Below are 12,289 nucleotides of genomic sequence, written 5' to 3' on the forward strand. Positions count from 1 at the left end.
CATTCCTTGGCCACTAGGGAGAAAAATAATAATAGTTAAACAAAGTGATGGACAGTACACCTTAAGCCCAGTTCAAACCACAGAGTTGTGACGAGACAAAACAGTTTGACAAACTTGCAGACAAAAGTTGCAGCGCTTTGATCCGGCCCATCTCAAGTCAGCTCAAGCCGCCGATGTTGTCGTCTGCAACACAGCTTGTCAAGTCACCAGCGGCTGGTTTTAGAACGTAAGGTGCATCACCAGTTTCAACAGCCAATCAACTTAGAGATAAGTTTAATGATCAGGTGCTTGTTGTATTCTCTGACAACAGCCCTCCATTCTGAGCCCGAGTTTATTATTTACATGCCCATAGCTTTGACACGAATGTCTGTCTCCATCCTTGCGGTGTGTCAGTGTCGGATGTTGGATCGCTACTATGAATATGGTCCTTTTGACGCTCAGTTTGTTTTGTTTTTGCAGTTTCATCACTACTACAAATGCAACGGTATCAAGTTTTTTGCTGTCAATATCCTCATTTAAATTTATGAGGATACAAATTAAATTCAGCTACACAATAAGCCTGAAAAGCTGGAAATTAAAGCTGGAATATAAGTACAGTGAGTAGTTGGTATAGAGATAATAGACTGTCTTATAGTTGCATCGGTCTGAACTGGCAGGTTTTTTGAACGTTGCAGATTGCAGCGTTGCAAGGAGTTGCGAGTTTCAGCTCGTCTCGTGAATACTTGGTCCAAACTCGACTTGATGAAATCCTAATGGCTAACAGTTATACACAAGTAGAGGATGCAGAGCTGAATGTATTAAAGTACCTGTCATTTTGAGTCATGTGTCTGGCCAACTGACAAATATATGTTTATTTATTTCTTTGTTTGTTTTTTTTTCCTCTGTTTTGGTCTTCATCATCTCCTGTATCTCAGTCTGTGGCTGCTAAATGTTTGACTTTGTGCAACAGTAAATCAACATTTTTTCTGCCATTTTCCATTTTTTAGCTGGAAACATGCCTATGTTGATAAGATCGTCTCTGACTGAACCATCCAGTAAATATAGAAACTGTCAAACTTTAACAGTGAGATAAAAATAGGTTAAAAAGTTACTTAAGTATTATGAGTTGCACAATCCTGCGGTAGGATGTGACCGTTTCTTCTCCATTTACGACCCTAACCCTGGTTGATAATGACCTTGTTAAAGAATGGTTGCCTTAAATGCCTGATCAGCGCAGGCAGCTCTAAGCCAATGTCAGTGTTTTTCAGTTTGGAATGATAAACTCAATGGTCTGTTTTACATCTGCATGACATACTTAGTAGTTGTTGTTGTAGTTAAATTTGTTTGGAGTGGTGCTTTTTATTGGATTTCGGTAAGGAAAGGATGCTGCATAGACCCATGTAGCCCAGAATGTTTTCTGCAGTGTTAATATGTGGAGTGCTTTGTTCCTTTTTGGCACTTCATTGTAACTGATTTAGTTTGCACTTCCATGAAGATGTTTGACCTGGGTAAGACAAATTAAAGAAAAGAAAACTCCATGCAGACAGTCCGTATGAAAAGCTTTTTGTTTCTTTTCCATCTCAGTCTGAGATAACCCTCGACATCATCATTGTTATTTTCTCTCCCCTGAGAAAGCCCTCTACAGAGTCACAAAAGCTGTAATCCAAAATTTTCAATCAGTGCAGTGTCCCTCTAATACAGACACAGCTTTAGAGAAACTCACCCACTAAACTTTCTAGCTGATCCTTCTTGGTGTTGGGGAGTTTTCATTTAAATTATTAAATAAGCTTAGTAGGAATGTTTTTAAAAGTCTGTCTTTCTGCTCTTTTTCTGTTCACTTGAATGTGCATTTTTTAATTTGGCTGAACCAGCCATCTGTTGTTGGATGAAAACTTACCCTGAGACGACTTCAGCCCCTGTAAACATTAATGAGACTTTCACCGGTAATCATCTGTAGTAACTTTTCACAGTTTTGCCATTTCAGTAGTGAATAGCGCAGTTAAATAACTGTTAATGATAACAATTACTCCCTGAAAGGGATAGTTCAGATGTTTTGAAGTCGGACTGGATCAACCGACCTATAATAGATGGCGGTCCACACACCCCCAGTTTGGAGAAGCATACAAGAGCACTGCAGTGAAAGCTAAGCATCAAGTAAAATGTATTTCAACTCTCTTCCCATAAATCAAAATAAGTAATAATATCAGTATATTTAGAATATTTTAACTGCTTTGCCTTGCTGTCAGACAGATCCGTGTCAAAGAGAACAGAAGCCACAATTTATTTTCTCTTAAAACCCATCAGACCCAATTGGAAAAAAAACAATAATTTTATGTCACAGAACACTGGAGCTGCTGGGCTAACGTTACCTTGATTGGTTAGTTTGTGTTATTGTGTGACTTTGGGGTTTTAAAAGGCTGAGTTAAAATTCACCAAAAATCACACATTAACACAAACAAATAGCATTCAAGACAGTAGTGGACCAGCAGCTTGTGCATGTTTTATCAAAGAAGTCTGTGACTTTCAAGAGACCATAGAAAAGATTCTGTTTTGATTCAGTTCCCCATTGTAAAAGGCCTGTCTGACAACAGGATAAGGCTGTGAGAATATGTAAATATAGCATATACTTAAACTGATATTGATTTTTGATGTGACTATGGACAAGAACTTCATACAACCCCATTTCAAACAATTCAAATGATCCCTTTAATGCTTCAACAATCGGTCCCTCTGTATTTAAAACAAAAAATAGTGTTACAAGACTATCAGCTGATCAATTTGACAAAAGTTGATTGCTAAATGGAGACTAAATAGAATTTAACATTTTCATCATTTTCAACATTATGAATTGGAGTGTGTCAACAGCCAGACCACTGCATCACTGAAATGCACACGGAATAAAGAATAGCGCTCAGTCTCTGTTTTGTAACCACAGTCAGCCCCTCAAAGAGGCTGAGCATCACAAGGCAAAGCTATGTGCCACACATGATATTATGAAAAAGGAAATGCAACACAGTGATGTTTGGTGCTGGATTATAGTGCATTTCACAGCATCTATGCTTAGTGTTACACTACATATAGACATACAGTATTTTTCAACCTTAACTTGATATATTTCAGGGTTTTAGTTTGACTTTAGCAGCAGTATTACTCCTTAAAAGGTGCTGAAGCTTAAAATTAATTGACAACAGTGAACTAACACCTTTATTTATCAAGTATTTATATACAGCAGGAACACTGCAAATTTTTATGACCATGAAATAATGATTCTCTCATTCATATTTCTTTCTGTTTGCAGAACATATAGCTATATTTAACTGTATGATTTGCTATTAATTTGAATTTAGTAATGCATTTAATTTAATAATTAATTTGAATGAGATACCACAATGTTTCATTTTTTTTTGCATTGGCACAGAGAGCTGAGATGAGATGACACCACAGGTTGGGTTGCAGAAAGCTTTTAGCTGTTTTTCTGAAGACAAAAATATAATTTTTACTGTGAGTTATTGTTCAGAGACTTACCTCCCCTCCGGGTACTCATACCTTTGCAGATATTACACTCACAAGTCATACAAGACTTCTCATCCTAATTGCCTTGAATCTTTGTTTTTTTGTGTGAGCATCGCCTCACTCGGTGTAGAAAAGACATTATGTTGCAGTTAGGCTGAAGGTGCACATCAGAGCAGCATAGTCGTACACTGCAGGGCGTTTTGTTCCCAGCCCGCTGCGTTTTTTTGTTCAACAGGAGCTTCTCTGATATATAATGCAATGCCAGCTGGGTCAGACTCGCATGGAAGAAAGCAGAGCGGAGCAGCAGAGGTAAAAAGTACGGAGGAAGGAAATGGATCAAGCTTGTGATAGAGCCTCCAACTGTGCACCACTACACAGACCTTTTCCTACAAAGTAAATGAGAATAAAAAGAGCGAGGAGACAATCTGCATGCAGATTAGTGTCTGAGTCCACCTTGACAAGAGGACTGGATCAAAGAGTGCAGCCGAGCTCTCACAAGACATTTCAATAATGACATAGAGGAGGCTAACATGAAGCATATGTGGCAAATGTTGTTTGGAGAGTGTGGAGGTGCACATGTATTGCTACTTTGTCATAATTATGAGCTCATCAGTCATATATCGGACAGGGTGACAGAAAGACATGTGGCACTTTATTTTTGTTGAGCACTGAAATGTGAGTGATCGTGTCTCCAAAGACCCATTACCTGTGAGCGAGAGGGGAACCTTTTCACTGTAATTGTTTGAGATAAAGCTGCAGGCAGGGACATTGAATTAGACTGACTGACCCAAGGACAGACAGAGCCACTGTTTTCTTCCCAGATGATTGTGGTCATCTTTTATAATGAATGCTCTGTGTCAGGGGGAGAGTGTGAGTGTGTCGGGCTTGGGGATACCACAGAGAGTTTGTTTCCTGAGACTCCTCTGATCTGTGTGTTGCTAAGCAAAACCTGATTTATTTAAACGTGTCTAGACTTTATTTAATATGTTTGTATTGTGCCATAGATGGAGAACTTTGAAGGTGCTGAGGCTGAGAAATGATGATTTGCAGTCATAATGAAGGAGCTAAATCAAGTTAATTAAGTCATATATATTATTTCAAACTTGCTGTAATAGGCAGATTTCCAGTCTTCTTAATGCAGCAAAAATATGCTGACATTTGGCATACAATTACTCTGTAAAATAAATTGTTATGAATGAAGTTTACTACTACTACTACTACTCCCAATAATATTAATAATATTAATAATATAAATTATTACTAATACAACTTTATTTATGCAGCCCCTTTTGAAACAAAGTTACCAAGTGCTGTTACAGGGTTGGTCCCAGATTTAAAACAATGCAGGATTAAACCAAATAAATCTGGAAATTTTAAGAAAAACAAAGAAACAGCAACCCCAGCAATAACAAATACTTTCAATAAAGCAGGTAAGCAAATTTGGCAGCTAAGTGCCCTAAAAATCACACTGAGGTATATCAAATCTGACAATTAGAATAAAAGAAAGAAGAAATAAAATAAAAAGAAAAAAATACAATAAAAAACAATGCTATTAAAATGGCATATGTTAAAAATGAAGTGTGCTAAAATTGATAAAAGGTTTTTTTGAACAGATAACTTTTACGAAGTGATTCAGAAGATGTCACTTATTCAGCAAGTCTCAGACAGGCTTAAAACAAATCCTTCCTCGCAGGCAGATTCAAGATAAGGGCAGTTTGCATTACAGATAGTAGTGCAGCACAAATATATAGAATATTTAAAATTATACACAACACAGCACAAGTGCCATATCTTTTACACTTGTCACCATGAATTGTGGAAAAAGGAAAAGGAAGACACAATGACATGATATCCAGGGTAATGGATTGTCTAAAAAAACAATAGTGACTGAAACAAAGGACAATCTGTATCTATTCATGCTGCCTTTATGGAGACTGAACCTCCACCTTGACGGAAGCATCTGGAACTCAGCATGTAAAGGTTGCTGAAAATGTCAAGATCTTCGATGTGTCCCTTCGCTGCATTGTTTCATCTGTGACATGAAATAAATATAACAAATAATAAATACTTTATAACAAAGGCAAGTGTCTGCAGCCATGCTAGACAATCATGTCTGATTGATTCAGAGCCGCATCAACCCACCACACTGCCCTCTTCATATTGCACCATTTTATTGTTGTTGTGCCTGTTTTACTATTTGTTTACTTAGTGACTGATTTTTAAGTTCTTTATTTGTTTATTAATTCATATTGTGCACCACAGGGAGTTTGCAATTTCATCATATACTTGCTGTATATTGACAAATAAAGTTCTTCTATATAAAGTGTGTAGGATTTGGGGGAATATATTGCCAGAAATTAAATATAATACTGATAACTGTGTTTTTTATGAGTCTATAGTCACCTGAAACTAAGAATTGTGATTTTGTTATCTTGGAATGAGCCATTTATACGCATACGAAGTGGGTCCTCTTTAGCAGAATCCATCATGTTGTTTCTACAGTAGCTCAGAACCGACAAACCAAACACTGGTTCTAGACAGGGCCATTCGTGATAAAGCGTCAGCCACTGTGATTCTCCTGTACCGTTGACACATAGGAGAAGTTCCAGTGTGTTGGAGTGTGCCTTACCTTACCACTAGATGCCACTAAATCCTGCACACTGGACCTTTGACCCTCTGAAAACTCAGCAAAACAAGGCAAACAAAAAAGTGCATAAAAATTATAATAATTCTGTAACATACTTTAAATATGTAATTATGATAATTCTAAATATACTGTTTCTCTAGATTTAAAAAATGTAAAAATTCTGGCAATTTGTGAAATATTAATTACCAAATTGCTCATTGCCTTTTTCTCATGTTTTTTGAGAGAAATTGCACCAGTTTGCTCAGAGTTCAAAAGTTTAAATACCTATGAAAGGCGTCTGAAAGCAGCACAAGTAAGATGTCATTCCAGGTCGCCAAGGTTTAAAATAAACACAAAAAATGCCAAAACCTGTAGGCGTAATCCTAAGGAAACCATGAATGTCTATACAAAATTTCGTGGCATTTCTCCATGTACCAGTTGCTGAGGCATTTCAGCCTGGACCAAATTAGTCCGCCTGTTGACAGACAATCCCAAGAGCCTTTCAGATGGCGTAAATAAAGAGTGAAAGAGATAAACAATAAGATGACAGAAGCTCCAGCAGCCTCTGCAGTTTTGACAGAGATGCACTGCAACACAAATGGAAAACGTCACGCTCATTTTGACACAATTTATTTTAAATGTGAACTGTGAAGCTTAGAAAATATTAATTTGTCCAATACTTTGTAACATTAAAGTTGTAACAAAGAGATAGAGATGTACTGGTAGAGTAGGACTGACAGTTAGCCTTGTTATTTCAAGGCCCGAGGACTTTCTCCTACAAAATTCAGAAAGTATTCTGCTCTTTCAGTTATGTTCCACACAATATTCAGTAATCTGCTTGAACACCCAGATTTGAATACTGCATAAATAATTTTGCACCTTCTATATAATCTATGGGATTCATTGTTTATGTTGTGTTGAAGACAAATGCATCATATATTCATATCCTGTGTATCCGTAGCTGTAGACGGATGGATTGGAGAGGCTGAGCATGTGTTTGATGGACACTTTGTTCAGTCATCCAGGTCAGGTCTCAAGCTGCGTCCATCGGATTTAAGCCAGTGTCCAAATGGAGAGTGTCAGCAGCACCATAAACAAAAGAGCTGGATCAGTGGAGGTTAACAATCCGGCAGACGCCAGCACGCCTCCATGAGGGGTCGTAGGGAATCCTCTCAACCTGGGACTGTATTGCTAATGTGAAATGTGTGTCCCCCTTTCATGGAAATCACTGCCTCTGCTCTGAGAGATTATTAAAGAGAACACGGTCATAAATCCGTGGGAGGCTGTTTACCTTTGGTGAAGGGAGCTGGCTCTGTGCAGCAACGCCAACGACAGCAGTGTTGATGTTTTGCACGCTTTTGACATTAGCCTCATATAGCGAAGAAGACTAGTAGTAACTCTAGGAAGGATTTTGCGATGCCACTTTTTCATCTATTAATACGTTCCCCTAAATCTCTGAATTTAAGACCTCCTAATAGATTAAATTAAAATTAAATATAGCTGCCAGACTGTGCAGTGCTGAATCAGTCAGCCCGAGCTGCAGCATCCAGGAGCGAGCTTAAGCAGAAGTATGTATTATATGTCTGACACTATGTCACCACATTCACTGATGTGTGAGGAACCTTTAACAGTGCAGGTGAGAATGCCATCACATCGTCTGTAAGTGCGGTGTTATTAAGAGTCACTGAGGAGAATTCGACATGCTGTTCATATGTTCACACCCTGTATACAGGACACTGCTGCCAGTAAATGATTTGCTTTTTGAACACACGAGTTTGGAGCATGCACATTGATCTGGAAAATTGCATCTATGCTCTGGCTTTTTGCCAGTGAAGAAAATTACACTTTACAGAGTGTACAGAGATAGAACTAGCATGCTTTGCCGCACTCTCCTCAGCCAGATAATAAACCCTGCCCAATGCTTAAATACAAGAGGGATCTCTCCGAATTTATCTGTAGTTCATTCCTGCAATGGATCAATGTAGATTATAAAAAAGACCCACTTTTTTCTCAGAGCAGCAGATTATATATCAAGGCTGCAACTAACAACTATTTTTTCCAAATAGTATTGAAATTGAACATTTAACTATTTTGGAAAATGCTTGAGTTATGTTTTTTTATAATGATTTTAAATGATTATGTGACAAATAGAATGATTGATTTGCTGACTTACAGTTAATTAATTGCTCTCATTAAGCTATCAGCTTGTAGATTTAGCTTGAGGTTATTTTATGCATGCACTTAATATTCTGCTGACACAGAGGAGTTTTCTACTGAAATCAAGTCCTGTCATCATGGACTTAACAGGTTGCTATAGCAACTGAATGTTTTTTTAATAATTAGGGCTGTTTTGGGCACAAAGGCGTAGACAGGAGTTGCAGATTTTTGTGCAATTTACAAAGATTCAAATTCTCTGTCAGGGATTCCCACACATTCATTTATTTATGATATCAGCATCTGGCACCACACATTTTCTGTTAAAAACATATTGTCACCTCTTTCCACTAAACAATAGAAAAGTACTGATGGTGGTTTCGATTAATTTAGATCTTATAGGAGATAATGGTAACAATATCAATAGAAATTAACAATCGCCATTACTACTCTGGGCACGGATAATGCAGCAGAATGCCATGAGCTACTGAAGTAAAACTAAACTGTTCATTGTCCTTGATTTAAGAATTTGTTTACACTCGCCTCCGCAGCAGCTGCTCCTCTACTCCATCAATCTGATCTGATTAGCTCTGATTGCATGGATTGATCAATTATCAACCATGCAACTCAAACTAGAGTGTGCAGTGCACTCACCACCCACAGCAGCAACGCATTCTGCAGCCGTAACGTTAAACATTGCCATGAATGATGCATCGTTTGAAGTTTTCAGCCTCGATTGAAAAGAACTGAGAGTTGCAGCAGAACTGCAGTTTTCTTGGAGACTGTTCCAGATATGTGGTGCATAAAAACTAAATGCTGCTTCTCCATGTTTAGTTTTGTCTCTGGGGACACAAAGCAGACCTGTCCTAGACGACCTGAGAGGTCTCGGTGGTTCATAGTGTAGCAGAAGGTCAGAAATGTATTTTGGCTGTAAGCCATTCACTGTTTTATAAACCAGTGGTAGTCTTTTGAAAGTGATTCTCTGAGAGACGGGAAGGTGATGTAAAGACCTCAGAACTGGAGTGATGGGATCTTTTTAGTAAGTTGGCAACTAATTCGGTCAACTCTTTGTCAAGTACATCTATTATTCGTGCAGCCCTATTATATATAGATATAAATGATCAAAAACGTACATTTCTACCATTAATGTATTAAGTAGATCCAGCACTGAAGCTTTATTTGCAGTCAGAACAGCACTAAATTTATCACAAATTTATTCAACTTTTGCACTCTTACTTTGAGTTTTTGAAAAACCACCAACTTTTTTTTTCCTCTTCGCTGGTTAGAACAGGGCACACAGCCAACAGACTGGGGTCAGGGAGGTCAGTCAGCACTCATTACTCTCAGCCCCGTTTAAAGAGGAAATGTGGAGTTTGTAATTTAGTAGGCTCATATACCATAGTAGTTCTTCTTATAGTGTTTCCTAATTAAGGATAGACTGTCTATACAAAGTGATTTATTTTACAGTGCAGTTTGACATTAACTTTTAAGCTCCTTAGTGAGAATAAAACATAAAGGAGGTTTGATTTCCTTGTTTGTTTTGCCTCTGCTATGTTACAGCGGTGATATCTCGGAGCCATGAGGGTCCTGGGGAGATGGGAAAGGCAGTGAACATCCCCAAGGACGACCAGGAGAAAATGAAAGAGCTCTTTAAGATTAACCAGTTCAATCTGATGGCCAGCGACATGATCGCACTCAACAGGAGTCTGCCGGACGTACGGTTGGATGGGTGAGTAAGCTTGGATGTCTTCCAGATGCATGCCGTGAATCACACTACGGACCCTTTAACACCTACTCGCACATGCATCCGCTTTTCAACCGACCAGCAGTGCACAGTCCTCACCCTGCTCCTCTGCTGCCTGCAAACTTTGGAATCTTTGATACCCATCACACATTGCAGGACACTGTGGTTTCGTTATCAAAGAGCCAACATTTCGGCTGATACTTTTAACTTTTTTCCTCTTCATTTCTTAGGATTTCTCTCCTTAAAGAACTATTTCACTGCTGTAAAGATGGTCTTTCCATGAAACTGGCCTGTGTGCATTAGATAGATGGAAATACTTTTGACATTGGCGCAACATGACCCGAGAAAACTAAGAGAAAGGACTGTGGGATTCACTTTTGCTCAAGTGGTAGAAAGACGCTGCTCCAAAACTTGAAAATGTATATGTGGCAGTGGATGATGATGTGGTTGCCACAAATAAATGCATGTTTGCAGTATCTGTTTTTATAATATAAACAGTCTGGTGCCCAATTCCTGTTCATAAACTCTCTGATTAATAGAGTTTAATTGATAATTAATTGATAAAGACATTTTAGGTTGGGAATTAGGCAATACAATAACAGAATCTTGGTTTATATTTGATCAGCACTGCCTAATTTTACAGTTTGGTCTGCATTCTCTATCAATCCGCTTTTACGGTGTACTCTTTGTGTCCGAGAAAATGGGGAAGTACAATCTGTAGTTTGAGCGACAGCCCGATAGCCACTGAAAATTTTGATCTGGGAGATGAGCAGGAGGATCTGGGTTCTGGTAAGATGGAGGGCAGTGTATTTAGATATACTGTCAACATTATTACGATACAAGGCTGCTTGAATTCAGCAAAGCATCCATTTAATGTGTGCAGACTTGTATAAAATGTTTCTCAGCAAGGCAGCAGGGAATCATATGCTTGTCAAAAGAGTCTCAACAGGGTTGCAGACAGTGATGCAGACAAAATGCTCAAAACTATCAAAGCAAAGTAATTTTTAAACTGTTTAAGTCCATTCGATTTTATTGGTCTTATTAACTTTATCTAATGTGAAAAGACATCGCTAATTGTGCTTTTTCAATGCAGAATCCATCAGATCCCTGAAATGTGTACGTTAGGCTCGACATTTGAATGAGAGAGGGGTTTTGTTTACTGTCACTCAAGATCCACTTGAGCACTTAATGAAAATGCAAGGAGCAATTTGTGTGAAACATGAGCACATTCGTCTCAGGCTGCTGATATGCACCAGCATTCGCTTCTTGTGGAGACATTATCCAAGTGATTCATGTTTAAATATTCCAACTGAACACGAGTTCTCCAAAGCACTTTCATTAAGTGGATGCCAAAGGCTCTGCCAGTCAGATACACCATGAGAAATAGGCCACAGGAATGTTTTTATTCACACCTACGTTCCACAGTTATTATGCTATTCTTGCCTATACGGAGAAAACGCCAACTCTGAGACTTTTTACAATGAGGAAATGCAGATATAAAGAGAAGTTTTGCCTGCACAGTGCAAAAGAAGACCTATATTACTGAGGAGAAGTGAACATTCAGCCGATTGCAACAGCTTTTCTGTCCATTATGCCTCCATCCTTCTCTCAATATAAATATTACAGCAGCTTTATCACAGAACACAGCTTAGCTGTGCAAAATTTCACCAACTGTGTGGTAAAAATTATCCAGAGCTATGCAGAATTGCCAGTTGTTGCTTCTGAACGGCAATAAAATTTTGTCTTGAAGGCAACCTTCTGGCCTAGTTATGTCAGTCAGTGCTGCCACTTTGAATAGACAGGACTTAGGTAGCTATGCTGTCTGCTCCACTGGCTTCTTTCACCCTCCGTCACCTCCCACTGCCCCTCCTCCTGCCCCGGCCGTCCACCTCTTCCTCTCCTGTAATGCAGCTCATTCTTTATTTAACTTCAGCCATGACGGGGCCATCCCGACTTTGCCACTTTTCACTCTTTGGGTTTGACAGACAGCACATCAAGCTGAGGACGTGCTGACGTGGCTGTCAGCGGTGGTTCTGCTTTTTTTACCTTCTTCCGAGGTATTTGTCAGTGAATCTCGTGTGACAGTGTTTCTGCACTGATGGCAGCATTGGATAGCAGCGGGATACACTCAGATTCTCTTTTCCGACACTTTTTACACAATATAATGAGCTGGAGGCGTAGAGAACCACTGTGACTGCGTTATCTAGGCCATGAATGTTTTAGGCTTAGGTATAAGGATACAAATAGTTATGTTCAGATATTAGTCATGATTT

At 38.7% G+C, this 12,289-nt stretch overlaps 1 protein-coding gene across 3 annotated transcripts in view; it reads left to right on the top strand.

The window, feature by feature from the left end:
- The window catches only part of galnt13 (UDP-N-acetyl-alpha-D-galactosamine:polypeptide N-acetylgalactosaminyltransferase 13), a 47,742-nt gene that overhangs the window by 8,408 nt on the left and 27,045 nt on the right, over positions 1–12,289 (top strand). For all 3 annotated transcript variants that reach the window (XM_042495123.1, XM_042495121.1, XM_042495122.1), the window contains exon 3: positions 9,833–10,001. In XM_042495123.1, the coding sequence (XP_042351057.1) occupies positions 9,833–10,001 (169 nt within the window). The remainder of the gene's footprint in view (positions 1–9,832; positions 10,002–12,289) is intronic.

Source organism: Plectropomus leopardus, chromosome 10, assembly GCF_008729295.1.
Source record: "Plectropomus leopardus isolate mb chromosome 10, YSFRI_Pleo_2.0, whole genome shotgun sequence".
NCBI lineage: Eukaryota > Metazoa > Chordata > Actinopteri > Perciformes > Serranidae > Plectropomus > Plectropomus leopardus.